Source organism: Mobula hypostoma, chromosome 7 (assembly GCF_963921235.1).
Source record: "Mobula hypostoma chromosome 7, sMobHyp1.1, whole genome shotgun sequence".
Classification (NCBI taxonomy): Eukaryota; Metazoa; Chordata; class Chondrichthyes; order Myliobatiformes; family Myliobatidae; genus Mobula; species Mobula hypostoma.
The window spans coordinates 162781794-162801450 of record NC_086103.1 but is presented as its reverse complement, the minus strand read 5'-3'; the positions used below and the strand labels follow the sequence as shown (position 1 = coordinate 162801450).

At 42.2% G+C, this 19657-nt stretch overlaps 1 protein-coding gene across 1 annotated transcript in view; it reads right to left on the bottom strand.

Annotated features, from left to right (window-relative positions):
* Window positions 1-18407, bottom strand: part of LOC134349720 (alpha-1,3-mannosyl-glycoprotein 4-beta-N-acetylglucosaminyltransferase A-like) — a 288721-nt gene extending 270314 nt beyond the window's left edge. The window contains exon 1 of the mRNA XM_063054473.1: window positions 17950-18407. Within this exon, the coding sequence (XP_062910543.1) occupies window positions 17950-18043 (94 nt within the window). The 5' untranslated portion in view covers window positions 18044-18407. The remainder of the gene's footprint in view (window positions 1-17949) is intronic.
* Window positions 18408-19657: the final 1250 nt, after the last annotated feature.

Here is a 19657-nt window from a genome sequence, read left to right as displayed (position 1 = left end):
CTGTGGGAGGAGCCACAGGGGCAGTCAGCAGAGGGGTGTGTCCAGACAGGTAACCGAGTTACAACATATATACATGGTTTACCACAAGGAGCTTCAAGACTCACACTACCAAGCTCAGGAACAGTTATTATTCCTCAGCCATCAGGCTCTTGGACCAAAGAGGATAAATTTACTCAACTTCACTTGCCCCAACATTGAACTGTTCCCACAACCTATAGTTCCACTTTCAAGCACTCTGCATCTCATCTTCTCAATATTTATTGCTTATTTATTATTATTTTTTGTATTAACACAGTTTTTTGTCTTTTGCACACTGGTTGAACACCCAAGTTGATTCATTGTTTCTGTTATGGTTATCATTGTATTATGGATTAATTGAGAATGCCTGCAAGAAAATTAATCTCAGGGTTGTATCTGGTTTCATATATGTACTTTGGCAATAAATTGACTAAACTTTGTCACTTTACTGTGTTTTGGACATTGGTTGAAACACTGCATGTAAAAATATTAATTTCATGCATCATTTTCTACAATTTCAAGTCAATTGCAAATTATTGAAATGACAAATGACAAGTCTAACCAAAATCAAACATTGCTAAGTTAAGGCAGTGAAAGACAAGGAAGCAGGTTGTACCAGTCTTCAAGGAAGGATAAACGGAATGTCTCCTTGTCTCTTGGAGATACTCTCCTGAAAACTTGCAACCATCTTTTGCATATTCTGAAGGCATGCAATGCTTTCCTGCAGCTGAAATCTTTCTTTTCCAATATTTTTATTAGTTTCTACATAGAGGAATACAGAGTACAAGAAAGTATATACAAAGGTCAAAAAAGATTTTTAAAAACTACCAGTTACATTATATCTATTCATAATAACAATCTCATTACCCTGTAATCAATAGCTACATTGAAATATACTAACTTATTACAAGTCTAACCCCTACCAAGACTTATTAAGGAGAAAAAAGGTAAAATACCTTCTCATATAATAAAAATTAATATTAGCCAACATCTAAATTTAAACAGCGAATTGAAGGTTTTGAAAGTTTTGAAAGTTTTGAAAATAATTCAGAAAAAGTTCTCACGACATCTTTCTAAACAGAGCCCCTTCTCCGATGGGATGGGAGTTTGTGTCAAGGCTGCAGTCTGCCGTACTGTTGTATCTATTCAATGCAAACCTTGGGAGAAATGCTCCAAACATTCTGAGGGTTTGAAGCCCTGCTATTAATCAGCACTTTACAGGAGCATATCTTCAACTGGAAACTCAATCTGTCCATTTTCAATTGCTCCAACTGAACCATCCCTGAGCAAGAACCAGTTCTCTAAACAGTTCACAAAATGGGGGCCGCAAGAACAGGCTCACAAAATGGCAGCCAACATTCCTTTAACCACGCAACCAGAACAAAAGATATGTTTTTTTCTCTCTGCTTCCACTGCCCTTGCCTCATTCCTGATCGCTGATTTGTAGAGTTTAGTTCTTTCTGATCAATTAGCCATTTTGATGTCATGCATGTAAATGGCCCTGTGGGCTTGATTCTTGGCATTTCAAACATTACCTGCATTGTCTCCTGGCTGCCAACCTGCTTCAACTGAGTTTACATAAAATATAAAGTAGCCACTGAGTACATGCTCATGGTCACCTGCTGCTGTTGTCCATCCAGTTTAAGGTTTGACATGTTGTGCCTTCAGATGTGCTCCTTTGCACACCACTGTTGTAAAGTGTGGCTATTTGAGTTACTGCTGCCTTCCTGTCAGCTTGAACCAGCCTGCCCATTCTTTTCTGACCTCCCTCATTAAAAAGGTGTTCTCACCCACAGAACTGCCGCTCACTGCACGGTTTTCACGCTACTCTTTGTACACTCTAGAGATTGTTGTGCATGAAAATCCCTGGAGATCAGCAGTCTCACAGACACCCAAACTATCCCAACTGGCACCAAGAATCATTCCACAGTCAAAGTCACTTAGATCACCATTTGGATATTTGGTCTGAATAACAAATGAACCTCTTGACCATGCCAGCATGCTTTAATGCATTGAGTTGCTGCCACAATTGGCTAATCAGATATTTTTATTAACAAGTAACCATGCCTGATAAAGTGGCCAGTGTATACATGCTGCTAGGCTACAATAAATTACTTAGTGTACACAAGTGGCAAAGAACCCAAACGGGAGCTGATAATCAAGTGGAAGGAGGAGGAAGAATGGGATTGATGGGGTTGCTCTGCCAAGCTTAATGATGTTCTTCTGCACTGTAAGGTTAATGCTTCAATTGATGCTTATCCCTCTGTCATGCAATCATTCTCCTGGTCTACTTCATCTAAATTGATCAATCTTCCACAGTTTGCTTGATCATGTACTAGAATTGCTTTCTCCTAAATGCAACTGTGCCTCAACTATTGCAACAACTATGATGAAGTGTTGAACAAACTTTATTTTTCTCATTTCATCATTAGTGTGATGACCATTACGAGAAGTGAAATTGCCCTTGCTTGGGAGTTAAGAGTCGCTGAGTCACACAACGTGGAAAAGGCCACCTGCAACGCTGAGCTGTGTTGTCTTGCGATCACCCATTTTATTCTTTCCACACTCCCACTAACTGTTGGGGAAATTTACAGCAGCCAAATTAACCCACAACCTCCAAGTCTTTGGGATGTGGAAAGAAACTGAAGTCCCAGAGGAAACCCACTCGAGGAGAATGTACAAACTCCACGTGGACACCACCCAAGGGTTGGCCCTGGTTCACTGAAGCAGCTCTATTCCTTGGGCCATCATGTGGCATCCACAGGGACAAGCAAGTGAAGAAGTATTTTCAGATTTTACAAGACTTAGAACTTGGCAGTGATGACAATCAGTTTTTTTTTAAAATAGTCTGTGGACTCACTAATATCTTACACTGTAGAAAGTGGTCCTTTGTTGTCTGAAACAGAACACGAAAACCACACAGACCAGTGAACATGACGGAAATAGACCTTTATAATCCATGAAATCTAGTCTCTAAAGAATATAATAGGAGATGAGACAGACATCATCATAAAGGGAAAAAGAGTTGCTACATTTCAAAGCCCCTAACAAATCCAAAAATATCCAACTTGAAGTTGAAACTACACAAATTATTGCATCAGCATATTGAATCTGCCGAAGGGATTTCTTCAACACACATCAAAGTTGCTGGTGAACGCAGCAGGCCAGGCAGCATCTCTAGGAAGAGGTGCAGTCGACGTTTCAGGCCGAGACCCTTCGTATTTCTTTGTTGAGGTTGAAATTAAGATTTGATAGTCAATTAATGATCACCAGATTCTCATTCCACATCTCACTTTTGTGTTTTCATATTTAACTGCTACCACTGAGATTACAGGCCTCCAGTGATAGGCTGAGTAAGCTAGAAGACAATGAGAAGAGGTGCTCAAGATGACAAGAGGCATGGATGAAGTGGATAACCAGAGACCTTTTTCCCAGGGCAGAAATGGCTAACACAAAGGAGCACAAGGTTAAGTTGTTTGAAGGAAAATATAGGGAAAAAAGGGGGACTAGGTCAGGTGTAGACTTAAAAAAAAAACTCAGAGAGCGATAGGTACGTGGAACACACTATCAATGACGGTGCCAGAGGCATATACATAATGGATATTTAGAGACTCTTAGATAGGAACATGGATGAAAAGAAAAATGGAGGGAAGGTTTAGATTAACCTATCCCAAGATCAAAGAGTTGGCATAACACTGTAGGCCAAAGAGCCTGTACTGTTCTATGTTCTAGAGAAAATATACTGCCAACCACCTTTGTAACTTATTAAATGCTTTTCAAGCAAGCTTGTGCCATGAAGTTGATTAAATCACATGCGGAGCACGAAAACTAGGGTTTTTTTTTCCATTCTTGGTACTAGAACTTCTTAACTAAGGAGCTTGATAGTCAGTTAAACATTGTGGGATATGGACTCAGGCAAAACTGCCCTTTCCTCTGTCTTATTTGTAGGATGGATCAGCCTTTTGCCAAATCTATTAGGAAGGTGGATGGGTGCCAATCTCAGGTAGAGGTGGCAATCAGGTTATAGAATACCCGTGCAAGACCATAGGGCCAAGCAGAATTAGTCGATTTGGCCCATCTAGTCTAAACTGCCATGGCTGATTTATTACTCCCTCAACCCCTTCTCCAGCCTTCTTCCCGTAACCTTTGACACCCTAGCTAATCAAGAACCCATCAATCTCCACTTTAAACATATTCAATACTTTGGCCTCCATGGCCATCGGTGGCAATGAATTCCATAGATTTACCACCCTTTGGCTAAAAACTTGCTCATCTATGTTCTAAAGGGATGTCCATTAATTCTGAGGGTGTTCCCTCCAGTCCTAGACTCGCCAACTACAGGAAGCATTGTCTCCATCGTACCCAGACTTTTCAATATTCTGTGGGTTTCAATGAGATCCCCCACCCCCGACCCTTCTAAACTCCAGTGAGTACAGACCCAGGGTCACTGAGCTGTCTTCTGGACATCATATGTGTATCAGAACAAAGGAACTTGTCCACAAAGGCATTAAAGACAAGCTCACAGAGAAATGAAGAACAAATTACCTTTCTAGTTCTTATCTTTGTGCATAGACTCTGGGCGCGCACACATCAGGTTCCAATGTACGCGTGGCAAAGTTCTACACACAGTGGTTATTTTGTTATGTATACCTGCTCATGTAAACAAATATCTCATTAGCCAGTCATGTGGCAGGAACTCAATGCATAAAAGAATGCAGACAAGTTCAAGAGGTTCAGTTGTTCAGACAAAACCTCAAAATGAGGAAGAAATGGGATCTAAGTGACTTTGACCTTGGAGTGATTGTTGGTGCCAGATAGGGTGGTTTGAGTATCTCTGAAACTGTTGATCTCCTGGGATTTTCATGCACAACAGTCTCTATTTCACAGAGACTGGTGTGAAAAACAAAAAGCATTCAGTGAGTGACAGTTCTGTGTGTGATAATTCCTTGTTTATAAGAGAGGTCGGAGGAGAATGGCCAGACTGGTTCAAGCTGACAGGAAGGTGACAGTAACTCAATTAACCATGTGTTACAATGGTGGTGTGCAGAAGAACATTCTCTGAAAGCACAACACATGCTGAACCTTGAAATGGATGGGCTACAGCAGAAGACCACGAACACACACTAAGTGGCCACTTTATTAGGTTTCTCCTGTACCTAATATAGTGGCCACTCAGTAAATTTAATGCCCATCCCCAATTGCCTGTGAACAGAGCAGATTGCTAAGTCTTTTCCAAGGGCAGTTTTGGGACAAACAAGCTGTTGTGAGTAAACACAACCAATCCCTTTCCCCGAAGGACATTAGCGAACAAAGTAGGATTTTTAATGACATTCAGTACATTTGCAATCACCATCACTGATACCAGCTGTATCATCCAGATTTATTAATGGTTTTAAATTTCTCCAGGTGCCTTGGTGAATTCATTCCTACAGATCACAAGGTCGCTAGATTAACAGCCCTGTTACATAAATATATCTAAATGGTTAAACTAGTTATGATTAGATGATATTCTTCATAATAAGGTTTCTTAATTTTTGCATTCTTAAAATGTAGTCCAAAATATGCTTAAGTAGCAACTTAAAACACCTCTGATGATTGAGGATTTGTATATAATATGTATCAGTATTCCAGTGGATTAAAAGCTTCAAATGGAAATCAAAAATCTGCAAGTGTTTTGAAGCACCCTCGTGCAGCAGTTAGTACTGCCATCATACAGGTCCAGCCACCCACTTTTTAGCCGGATCTTGGTGCCTTCCATGGAGTTCCTACAAGGTCAGAGTAAACTTATTATAGTAGCTTGAGATGTTTCCTTGCAGGCATTTTAAGGAAAATAAAGAAACACAATAAAATTTATGAAAAACTAAACATAAATAAAGACTGACCAACAGCCAATCAGCAAGAGGCAAATTGTGCAAATAAAACAAGTAGATAATACTAAGAACATGTGCTGTAGAATCCTTGGAAGCGAGTTGGTAGGTTGTGGAATTAGTTTGGAGTTGAGGTGAATGACATTACCTACACTGGTTCAGGAGCCTGCTGATGGTGTAAGACCCGAGGTCCTTGGGTCTCCTTCCTGATGGTAGTAGAGAGAAGACAGCATGCCCTGGATGGTGGGGATCCTTGGTGATGGGTTTCGCTTTCTTGTGGAGGCGCTCCTTGTCGAGTCAATGTGCTCAATCACAGAGAGCACTTTACATGCGATGGACAGGACTGCATCCACCATTTTCTGTGAAGTGTGACTGTTAGAGCTCTCTTTAGGTGCTCTAGTTTCCTCGCAAAGATATGCCATCTACTATTAATTACCCCTAGTGTAGGTCATCAGGCAGTTGACAGAAAATAAGTGGGAGAATGGGGCTGATGGGAATGCATTACTATATTTTTTTCAAATTTGATTTATTTTTAATATAAATCTCATTGTAATTTATCATTTTAATGTATTGCACTGTACCGCTGCCACAAAACAACAAATTCCTCAACATGTCAGAGATATTAAACATGATTCTGAAGAGCCGGCATTGACTAATTGGGCCAACTGGCTGCTTTCTGTATTGAAAGAGAATCTGAGGCAAGGGTAGATTCAATACAACGGCATGGGTGCAGAAGGATGGAATGAATACATACATACCACTACAGTGCTATAAAACTATCAGTTCCTAATAGTTATCAATGGAGGAATTCATCCAGTGTATCTTGTGTTTTTTCTAATTGACTGAAAATGAACAAAGGGGTGTATGGGGTGTCCAGGAAAGGGCAGCATCTCTGGTGAGGGGGCTTGTCGTGTCCACTTCAGGGCAGCTCATTCACCTTTGGTCCCCGAGCACTCAGCTCTCACCTGTGGCTCCAAGTAGCTGTTTGTACATGACAGTGGCCACACCCTGGGGCACCTTTTCAACAACGGGCTAAGCCAGGTGAGTGCAGCCAACAGGTCTAAAGTCCAGCACGATAGGGACATACTGTCCCAGTATGTGAAGTCTGGACTGGATAGATGAGATCGACAGCGAGATCCAACGGCCAGGAAGGCAGTTCTGCAATGCCCCATGGAGAGCGAAGGGCATGACAAGGCACAGAAATAGTCGTGGTCATCCACTGCAACCAAGGAAGACCCCAGTCATGACAACTACTCATACCACAGGATTTAGACTTCTGAAGAGGAGAGTGTGGAACTATCCCAGTGCAATGGCTTCTCCATTTAAAAACTGTCCCACACAGGTTTCCTATCACTGTTGAATATGACAGACAACTACCATTCAAGTCTGAATGCTTGAAACCACAGTGACCATAACAGTTCTGAATTACGTTATCACTTATTTCTCACCAACTATCAGTGACAAAGCACACACGTGACAGTATTTAAAACTATTCCATCTAAGCACACTATGATGTCTAACGACCACACAACTGCATGCGGCTGATGCTAGTTACAAACTGTTTGGCAACGGTCTCCTATCCCAATTAAGCAACATAGTGTCCCAAATAAATGAAGTGAATCCCAGCTATTTTCTCGATTAGTTTTAGTTTTGTAAGAGTTGTCCCAAATAACTGGAATCCACTGTAGTTAGATTGAGGAATTTTATTATTTCATCTGTTTCAGAGAACCTCACATTGGGAATAGTCAAATTTCTAAACTGATGATTGCCTTTGCCTTTCATTCCATTTGCAGTCATAGAGCACTGAAATGAGCTGCATGTCATTGGATATTATAATGTTTTACATAGATACAATGGTGGAGCATTGACAGAAATCTGTGCCATCTACTGCAGTGCTGTCTGGTAGCCCTGCAACCACCAATAGCTCCCTCAGCCCCGTAGCCCTCCAAAACCCAACATGAACCAGTATTTGCTTAGGCCATAAAGTGAACACATTACATAAAAATGGATTTAAACTCTGGACGTGTAAATTTTCCCACCATGCATGCTACTGTTGGAGTTTCAGTGGCAACTGTTTCATGGGTGTAGGGTGATTCTCCTACTGGAGAGGGAGCGGCCGGGTTGGACGAGGAAGCCCCTCTATTATTGTAGCAGTGTACCATGAGAGGGTGTCATGAATGGCAACAGGGTTATTGATGTGTACAAATGCAAGAGAACAATATAGAAAGTGTTGACTATGAATTTAAAGAATTAAAAGACATTGAACAGATTATTCATAACAAAAATTTTGTTTTAAAAAAACTCTTGGGTGAGGAAGCTCCTCAATTATCACAGTAGTGTACCACACCAGGGGGCTGTAGCTGAGTGGCAACAGTCCTACCTGTATTGGTTTTAAGGAATACAATAGGACACTACTTAACATATTGACCATGAATGTAAGAATGAATAGGCTTTGTGCAGTTTAGAGACCACAGAATCAGTTTTAATATCACTGACATGTGGTGAAATTTATCACTTGGGCCATAAGTACAGTGCAATACATAAAAAATACAATTAAAAAAACAAGTAGAGCAAAAATAGTGAGGTAGTGATCATGCATTAGGTCATTGTCCATTCCAAACTCTAATGGCAGAGGGGAAGAAGCTGTCCCGGAAAGTATGGGTCCTCAGGGTCCTGTACGCCCTCCCTGGTGGCAGTAGTAACCAGAGGGCATATGCTGGCCGATAATGGTCCTTAATGACGGATGCCACTTTTTTGAGGTATTTATTCTTGTATTTTTTTATTATTATGAATAAAGTTTATTTTGATCTAACAATGTTTCTTTTGAAAAGACCAAAGAGAAATTCATACATTTTCTTTGCATTCTCAGTAATATTATCATAGGATGATAACAAGAGAGGGGCAAATGGGAGATTTCTTCTTTCCACCCACCACCCCCCACCCCAGGACAGAGGATAATTTACTTCCACCCCTGTTTCATGCATTTTAAGGTGGCAAATGAAGACAATGTCAGAACTGATCACAGAGTTAGTTTGAGATGGTTGTATTCTTCCACCGCTGATACGGAGCTTCTGTGGATTTCTGATGTGCAACTTCAAGGTTCTCAATACACTCCAGCACTTTCAGCTGTCAGGGGTAGGCATGCCCAGGAGCCAGAGAGCCTTTATTCACAGACATTGGGCACATCACACAAAATGCTGGGGGAAATGCAGGTCAGAAATAGTCAATATTTTGTTCTATATTCCATCTGGGTAGCCTCCAACCTGATGTCACAAATATTATTTCATCTAACTTCTGGTCATTTCTGTGCCTCCCTCCTTTTCCGCCATTCACCATTCTGGTTACCCTCTCACCCTTCTTTTTACCTGCCTATCACCTTCCTCTGGTCCCTCCCCCCACCCTTCTTCCATGGTCCACTGTCTTCTATTAGATTCCTTCTTCAGCCTTTCACCTCTTCCACCTATCATCCCCAGCTTCTCACACTCTTCTCCCCCATCCACCTACCTTTCCCCCTTACCTGGTCTTACCTAGCTTGCCTCCTTTCCCTCCCACCTCCACACCCCGCCCAACCCTTCCTTTCCAGTCCCGAAGGGTCTCAGCCAGAAACACCGACTCCTGACCTGCTGACCTCCAAGATCTCCAGTGTGTGCTGCTCAAGATCTCCAGTATCTGTAGAATCCCTTGTTTATGGCTTTTAGCACATCCTTGAATTGTCTTCTCTGCCAAGGAAAAGTGCACTAAAAAGGGCGGCACAACACTGAGGGCTGAAGGGCCTGTACTATACTACAATGTCATATGGTCTGTGTTCTACCAACCCAGTAAACCTCTTCCCGTGACCAAGCTCAGAATGGAGCATTTGCTTGGAGCATCTGAGTGTCTGGTGTCAGGCAAACATGCAACACGGCCCGTGGGACCCAGCTGAGAGAGTTCAACCAGGGACTCCAAATTAGGAATGCTAACTCGTTTAGTGACAACGACATTGGTTCACTTGCCTTTCCTTTATGGAGAAGGTATTGCTGGCATTATTTCCACTGACTTATGATGCCTGTGCAAGTAGTCCAGATCTGCTAAGCAAATGGTGGAGCAGAGATCACTGCCACCCAGTTGACTGAGTCTTGTGACAGATCTGTGATCGTGATTTTCAAATGTGTTTTCCCCTAGATGATTAAAAGACACACTGTCACTTTGAAGGCAATGGTAATTTTCACCATCAAGGCTCGCCTTCGCTGAGGGATGGTACCCAAGATTATGGGCAGGGATCCAGATTTCTCACGTGTTCTCGTGTGACTTCATTGTCAGAGGAGAGTAATGTGCAACAGGGGCAGGTACCATCAGAGTGTCACTTCCATCCTATACTGCCCTCCAAGTAGCCAATGAGCCATCATAAAGGCATGGCAGCACCTCTACTTCCTTAGAAACAGACTTGGATTCTGCATGTCACCTAAAGCTTCAACAAACTTCTATAGATGCACAGTGGAGAGTATCCTAACTGGTTGCACCACAGCCCGGTCCAATGTTCAGGAATGGAAAAATCTACAGAAAGCAGTGGATACAGTCCAGTCCATTACAAACAAAGCCCTCCCCACTATTGAGTGCATTTACAAGGAAGGCTACCAGAGGAAAGCAGCATCCATCAGGGGGGTCCCCCAGAGGGAGGCGATGGACAGGTGAGGAGAAAAGAAGGGATGAGAGGAGGCCAAGAATGGGAAATAGAAAAAAAAAATGAGGGACAGGAAGAAATTACCAGAAGTTAGAGAAATTAATGTTTATGCCATCAGGTTGGAGACTACCCAGACAGAATAGGAGGCGTTGCTCCTCCAACCTGCAAGTAGCCGTGGACTGAAATATCGGAACGCGAATGGAGCGTGGAATTAAAATAGTTGGCCACGAGGAAATGGATTAAAGGTGTTTGATGTGAATAGCGCTGATGCTTTGTAAATAGTATGCACAGGTTTGACCGAACAGCAAGTGTATTGATTTGATGACACTACAAACACAAAGACAGCCATGTATTTTTTGCTCTGTATTTCTTGTATATATTTTTATGAACAAAGTTTATTTCTGAAATTTAAAAAAAGGAGCAGTTTGCAGGGGAAGTATCAGACCCATCCTCTCAGTGTTTTGAGCTTGGCTCCAGAATGCAGTACAGTATAGGCAAATATTTGCAGTTTACTCTGACTGGCTGCTGAATGCAGTTTCTCTAGAAGCACTGAGGGGAAATGCAAAAGTGATTTGCAGAGAACAAAATTGAACATTCACAGCCACTAGAAATGGCTGATCAGGGTCAGATTTATCTTTAGCAAAATTAAGATGCAAGAAGGGCCGGGGGGGGGGGGTGCGGGGAAGAGCTCTGAAAGCCCCTGGGACCCTAACAATCACGAATGCCCCCTCCTTAAAACAATCAAAACTGACTGAAAGTATGAAGACAACTTAAGAAAGCAAATAGGTAGGAGGCTAACAAACATGTAAATAAAAAAACTATGAAAAATAAATACCCCAATAATCCAGAAAAGAAGCAGCTGAATGGGACACAACTGCATAGGGATAATTCATTCCAGCTGAATGACAAGTTTAGTACCCAATTTCAAACACAAACCTCTCAACACAGATGCTATCTATTCCATCAGCATTTCTTGCTTTATTTCTGATTTCCAGCACCTGCAATATTTCATCTTTTGAAATCAAAATATCACAATTGCTGTAAAATTAGATCAATGTAGACTCCAGTATGGAAAAAGATGATACTGAGACAAAAGTGAATTACACAGAGAGAGCAGCAGCTGAGAAATTGCAGCCAATGGAAATCTGAACATGTTCAGTGTTCCCTCTGAAAAAAGGGAGCTAATGATGCAAACAGTTACTGGTCTTTAAAGTAATGACAAGGTTAGACTGGATACACATGGAGGGAAATCAGAGAACTCAAACCTGCATGTCAAAAGTCCTAAATGATTAGTAATCCTATAGAAATTAGGATAATCTCTTACTCAGAGTTACTCATCATCACAGATGGCTTGTAACAAGTAGCTGAAAATACCCGAAAAGGATGCGAGAATACAAACAGAAAATCCTTCTGAGGGAAATCCCTATACAGCACAATTTCCAGCACATGATTCAAAGTTCAAAGATCAAAGTAAATTTATTACCAAAAAGTATATGTCATCATATACAACCCTGTGATTCATTTTCAATAAACCTATAGAATAACTGTAACGAATCAATAAAAGACCGCCCTACTAAGGTGTTCAACCAGAGTGCAGAAGACAACAAATTATGCAAATACAAGAAATATTAAATAAGCAATAAAATATTGTGTACATGAGATGAAGAGTCATTGGAAGCGAGTCCAATGGTTGTGGGAACATTTCAATCATGGGGCAAGTGAAGTTATTCCCTTTGGTTCAAGAGCCCGATGGTTGAGTGGTAATAACTGTTCCTGAACCTGGTGGTGTGAATCCTGAGGCTCCTGTCCCTTCTTCCTGATGGCAATAGTGAGAAGAGAGCATGTCTTGGGTGGTGGGGGGTCCCTGATGATGGATGCTGCTTTCCTGCAACAGTGTTTCACGTGAATGTGGTCAATGGTTGGAAGGGCTTTACCTGTGATAGACTAGGCCGTATTCACAACTTTTAGTAGGATGATTGAGTCGAATGGCGTGTGTTCGTGTTTAGGATAGACGTACAATCTGAACTTAGAAAGTGTATTCAAAACCAAATCAGGTATGGAAAGTAAATTGGAAATCTGTTGAAATAATGAAAAAGCATAAGGAACAAAATCTGACAGTCCGATAGCAATCAAAACCTGGAGAAACTAGATTTCACACATACAACAGTTAATTTCCAGTCCCAAGAGGTTAACTAGCCAATTTTAAACCTCATCACGTTATGAAAAGAGAACAGATGGAATGGATATTTCCTCTGTGTGGTGAGCTTATTTTGCATCCGTAGTATAATACAGAAGAGCCAGACAATGAGGTGCTGTTTTGGAGAAGTTAACATATCTTTAACAGGAGACTTACAGATACTGGAAATGCTTTCTGGCTTCTTCCACCTTTCTTTGCAGCCCTGATGAACAATCTCAGCCCAAAAATGTCGACTATTTATTCCTTTCCACAGATGCTGACAGACCTATTGAGATCCTCCAGCATTTTGTACGTGTTAACCCATCGTCAACAGCGACATCAGGATTTTTATGATGCAAGTGCCACGCTCTGGCACTTCACAGAAGCTGCTATAATAGTTACACTTAGCGAACAATGTGGGGAGCGTGAGGTTATGCACTTTGGTAGGAAGAATAAAGGTGTAAACTATTTTCTTAATGGGAAGAAATTTGGAAATCAGGAGCAAAGGGACCTGGGATTCCCTCACAGTTAACTTGAGGGTTGAGTTTGTGGCAATGGCAGCAAATGCAATACTAGCACTGATTTCAAGTGGATTAGAATGTAAAAGGATGCACTGCTAAGGCTTTAAGACTTTGGTCAGACTGCATTGGGAAGAAAAAGGCAGGCATATAGGAGGGAGATTGAAAATCTGGTGCCACCAAACAACCTCTTACTCAATGTCAGCAAGACCAATGAGCTGACTGACTTCAGGAGGAAGAAACCAGAAGTCCATGAGCCAGTCCTCATCGGAGGAATCAGAGAGTCAGAAACTTTATATTCCTTGGTGTTATTATTTCAGAGGACCTGTCCTAAACCCAGCACACGTGCAATTACAAAGAAAGCACAGCAGCACCTTTACTTCCTTTGGAGCTTGCAAAGATTCACTATGACATCTAATATTTTAACAAAGTAAAGGCATCCGTTAGTCTTGTGAGACTATGGATCTGCGCCTGGAAAGTCTTCACTCTCCAAGGCGCAGGCCTGGGCAAGGTTGTATAGAAGACCAGCAGTTGCCCATGCTGCAAGTCTCCCCTCTCCACGACATCAATGTTGTCCAAGGGAAGGGCATTAGGACCCATACAGCTTGGCACCAGTGTCATCGCAGAGCAATGTGTGATTAAGTGCCTTGCTCAAGGACACAACACGCTGTCTTGGCTGGGGCTCAAACTCACGACCTTCAGGTGGCTAGTCCAGCGCCTTAACCACTTGGCCACGTGCTCCCACACATATTTTAACAAACTTCTACAGATATGTGGTGGAGAGTATATTGACTGGCTGCATCACAGCCTGGTATGGAAACATCAATGCCCATGAATGGAAAATCCTACAAAAGATACGGCCCAGTTCATCATGAGATAAAGCACATTTACATGGAGCATTATTGCAGGAAAGTAGCAACCATCAGGGACCTTTGATAATAAATTGACCCTGGCTTTGAACACAGGACAAGTTCAACCCAAGCAGTGGCCTCCATCAACAAGGGTAGGGAGCAAACAGATAGCTGAATAAAGTTGTGCACTATCCTGACTTGAACACAATCACCGATGAAAGGCTGTCAACTTGAAACATTTACTTTTTCCCCCCCTCTCAGTAAGGATGCAGTTTGAATTATTGTAGCATTTACTGTTTCAATTAAAATCCCTAACATGTTCTGAAGTTTGCTAATCCTATGGAAATTTATATCCTCTGGAAATTTACATTCTGCCTCCATTGTGCAACTCACTTTTCCTCATACTCCCATCAGGATGAGGATTCAGGACCCACACCACCAGGTTCAGGAACAGTTATTACCCCTCAGCCATCAGGCTCTTGAACCAATGGGGAGAACTTCACTCAACTTGACTTGTCCATCACTGAACTGTTCCCACAACCTGTGGACTTATTTTTAGGGTTTTTTAAAAAAAATCTCATTTCTCAACATCTATTGCTTATTTATTGATTATTATTTTAATATCTTTCTCTATTTACACAGTTTGTCATCTTTTGCACACTGGTTGTCTACCCCATTGGTGTGGTCTTTCATTGATTCTATTATGGTTATTGAATTTATCGAGTATGCCCACAAGAAAATGAATCTCAGGTTTGTATATGGTGACACATATGTACTTTGATAATAAATTTACTTTCAACTTTAAGAGAAATCTGATTCCCTTATCTAAGGAAGGATGTCCTGGCCCTAGAAAGAGTCCAGAAGTGGTTCACAAGAATGACTCTAAAAATGAAAGGTTTAACATACGAAGAATACTTCATGTATCTGGGCCTGTACTCTATGCAGTTCAGAAAGATGAAGGCAATCTCAGTGAAACCTGCCAGATACTAAGAGGCCTTGATCGAGGAACAGAGGTTAGATAGAATTTTTAGACCAGTGCTGTATTCACTCTTTCCAAATATCAGTTCAGGTGCTTTTGTGCACTGTTTATTGTATTTCATTGTTTCAGCGTGGGAGGGGAGGAAGCTGAAGAACCTGGAGGAAATCCACACGGCTCATGGAGAGAATGTACAATCTCTTTACAGATGGCGCTGGAATTGAACTCCAAACTCCAGAACACCCTGAGCAGTAATAGTGTTGTGCTAACTGCTACTCTACTATGGCACCCAACTATACGACCACAGCACCGTGATGCCTATCAGATGCGTCTGATAGCCCACACACATCTCTCATGCTCTTGTGTTACACCAACCTTGCTCACTCCTAATCGGTTGGGAACAATTCCCTTTCTCTTTTCTACAAAAAAAATAGGTAGAGGAGTTTACTCAGTACTCTGGGGAAAATATACTTCCAACAACCAAACAAAAATCACAGTCAGGTTTAAGATCACACGTCTCATGAAATTTGTAGTTTTTAAATATTCTGTTGCAAAAGAAATACATAAAAAGTAAATAAGTAAGGGAAATACAGCACAAAAATAGTTCATGGTTTGGTTCATTGTTCATGCAGAAATCTGACGTCAAAGGGGAAGAAGCTGTTCCTAAAATATCGAGTGCGCCTGCACCTCCTCTTTGATGGTAATACAATAAGTGAGCTTGCCCTGGTTGACAGGGGTCCTTAATGATGGAAGCATTGCTCTCGGTGCTGCAATTGGCTCAGTGAATTGCCTGGTGCATTGCTCGACAGAACATGTCATTTACTTCAATGCTGCTACTGGGATTTGTCTATTCCAAGACAACTGTAATCACACTTCACAAATAGCATGTGGGCTCATCAGGTCAAAGGGTTGAAAAAACCTTCAGCCTAATGCAAGCTCTGTTAAACCACCTCATTGACCCAACTTTTGGCTAGACAAATGGCACATGAGAAGAGTTAGGTCATTCAGCCCATCAAATCTGCTCCGCCATTCCATCACAATTTATTATTCCTCTCAACCCCATTCTTCTGCTTTCTCCCCATAACCTTTGACGCCCTTACTAATCAAGAACCTATCAACCTCTGCTTTAAGTTACCCAGCGACTTGGCCTCCACAGCCATCTGCGACAAGGAATTCCACCGATTCACCACGGTCTGGCTAAAAAAATTCTTCCTCAGCTCTGAACCTCCTCAACGTCTAAAGGCATCAATAATGGCGCTTCCCAAGTGGCCTCATAAGGTCACAAACTTTTAGCCAAGTGCAAGCTCTATTAAATCATTTCATTGACCCTGCTTTTGTCCACCCATTCTAATGTTACACATACAAGATGCTGGAGAAACTCCGCAGGTCAGGAGGCATCTGTGGAAATGAATAAACAGTTGACGCTTTGGGCCAACGCCCTTCTTCACCATTGCAAAGGAAAGGGAAGGGACACCAGGTTTCTTCAGCTTGACACTCATTTTTGTTTGAGTACATTTTGAAAACCAGCTTGGATATTTTCCTCCGTTAAAAGTCAGAGAAGTTATGCACAGGAAAGTCAGAGAGATGTGAACTAAAAGTAGACAAATAGGACTGGCTCAGGACTTGGTCAATGTATACACAACTGGCCAAGGGGCCTGTTAGCATGTTGTTTAGCCACCATGGTAAAGCTGCTGATCAAAATTTAATGAATATAGTAAATACTGCCTCTTCTAAAAACAAAACTAACAATCATTGGCATAGAACACAGGAAAAAGGTGCAATTAACCTCGTGAACAACTTGCCAATACACTTTCAAACATTCGACAGCATTTGAGTTTGACGTCTCAAGACTTTCTTCCATGCCCAGTAAACAGACAAGGCCACACAGACCAAACAGGAAAGAATGAGGAAGTTAGGATCTACTGCATCGCATTCCACACCTCGTTGGTCTATTTTGTAACAGCTCAGCGCTTTCCTCTTCCCACTTCCCAGTCCGGGAACAGATTATGTTTACATTTACGTAGAAGCCAGCAGCAGCCAGACCTAGGGCACAAGGTTCTGTTACCTGCCATCTCCATGATGCTATAAGAAAATGTTCCAATTTCCAGTAACGCCCGATTAAACTTCAGAGCAACTTTCACACAGCCTCTGCGGGGAGTGGGAATAATTTAAAACACACACACGGATTCAATATGGAAATTTAAGCAAATATGCCTCTATTTACTACCTGACTACAATAAAGCAACGTCAACGACTGTTAAAGTTACAGAAATCGGATTTTAAAATACCTGTAGAATGGCACTCGGCCCGATTCAGAAAAGGGAAGCGGTTGTAGAGAGTGGCATATTTAAAGTTGCCAATACTTTTATTAATAAATCAAAAGAATCACCTCAGCCATACATATTTTTCTCGTGGTGATAGTACACTAAGTGGCCTGTTTTGGTTGCTTCGGACAGACACCTCACGGCCCATCTTTACAGACGGATCAAACTCCGTCGCCGACAAGTCACTCACACTTTGCAAACTGGCTCACGTGTGAACGTAACAGAAAATACAAACCCGTTTGTACGCAATCGCGGGACAGCCAGCTCGCTTCCCATTCAATTAAGTCACATTTCAAGCCACCCGCTCCAGCACAAGTATGTCACATTTCAAGTAACCCGCTACAGCCCAGGAACACAAGTAACCCTCTACAGCTCAGTTAATACACTGACGTTTGGCAGCTTCAGCCTTAACATGGCACACGCAAACCCGCAGCGGGACTGCTTTCTGTTTACTAGCTTGTGTGAAACATAGCTGTTCGACCTGAATTTACACAGAGAGGCAATTCTTAACTGATGATATACATTTACACGTATTCCGGATTTGCTTGTTAAACTGTACCTTTTCCATTTTGCCAAGCCGTGTACCAGGACAGGCTGAGGAAGGAGGTGACAAACACTAACGCTGTGGCCACAGTCCCATGCCTGAGCCTCATCTCATTGCTCACCGAGTCGCCGCCGGAGTTTCGCTGTCTCTCTCATAGCAGGAACTGGGGCTCCGCTGCGTTCCGTCTGTCCGTGAGCTCTTTATTTATAACACAATTTTTTTTTACGCGCATTAAATCCCGACAGGCGAGGAAAACGAGTGTTTGTACTGTTGTTGTTCCGGTCCCTCTTCTCGAGTTTTCAGCGCGGCTTATGAGTTCGCACAGATACCAAAGGAAAGCTGAATAAACACCCCGGGGTAGCAGGTGAGCACTTACAAAACGTCCAAGAAAAACAGAACTGGCCAAAAGGCAAGGCAAGGCAAGGCAAGGCAAAGCAAAAGCCCTTCGCTCGCCTGCCGAGCTCCGGCAGCGCCAAGCCTCGCCCACCCTCAGCACTCAGTGGCTCCCCCTTGCCGATCCACCGCCCAATCACCGAAGCCATCAGAACGATCTCTGTTCCGGACTGGGTGACTCGTCTGTCTGTCAGGCAGCTCCTACGTCATAATCATGGGCGCAATTGCAAGCCCCGCCTCTTGTTTCCCTGTCAATTTCGGCTCCTGCGGCTCAGTTTTTGAACAGGTGGAAGACCGTCCAGATGAACTTAGAAGTGTGCTGCTCAGGATAAGTGATTCGGCAAGTTTCTAACGTGCAGAAGGCAAAGAAGCAACAGGGTGTAAAATTAGTAGAAATGTCAGTTCGGCTTCGCGTAATTTTTCCTAATGTTTATAAATACTTTTAGGGCCTTTTGGAACTGTGCATAAAGGTTGTTACAGAGAGTGCCACTCATCGGTTCCAAACTACCGTGTTTATTATGGATATACGCACTTAGTGGCTACTTTATTAAGTACAGAAGTGGAACCCGGTGTGGTCTTCCGCTGCTTTAGCCCATACTCTTCATAGTTTGACGTGTTGTGCATTCAGTGATACTCTTCTGAACACTCTTGTAAGACATAGTTATTTCAGTTATTGTCGCCTTCTTGTCAGCTTAATCCAGTCTGGCCATTTTCCTCTGTCCTCTCATTAACAAGGCGTTTTTACCCACAGAACGGCCACTTACTCTGGATTTTTTTGTTTATCGCACCATTCCCTGTAATCTCCGCAGATAATCGTGGATGAAAATCCCAGGAGATCAGCAGTTTCCAAGATACTCAAACCATCCCATCTGGCACCAACAATCATTCCATGGTCAAAGTCACTTAGCAGACATTTCTTCCCCATTCTGATGTTTGGTCTGAACAACAACTGAACCTCTTGACCATGTCTGCATGCTTTTATGCATTGAGTTGCTGCCATATTATTGGCTGATTAGATATTTACAGTAATGAACAAGTGACAGTTTATTACTAAAGTGACCACTGAGTGTAGTGTTCATTTCTAATTCTAAAATTGAAGAAAATACCTAACTTTTACTTACAACGAATGACAATATTAAGAACACAAGAGATTCTGCAGATGTTGGATATCTTGAGCGACACACACAAAATGCTGGAGAGAACTCAGCAAGTCAGGAACCAAGTACGGAGGGAAAATAAACAGTTGTCAATTTGGCCTGAGACTTCATCAGGACTGGAAATGAAGGGAGCAGAAGATGGAATAAGAAGGAGGGGGAGGGGGAGGAGTACA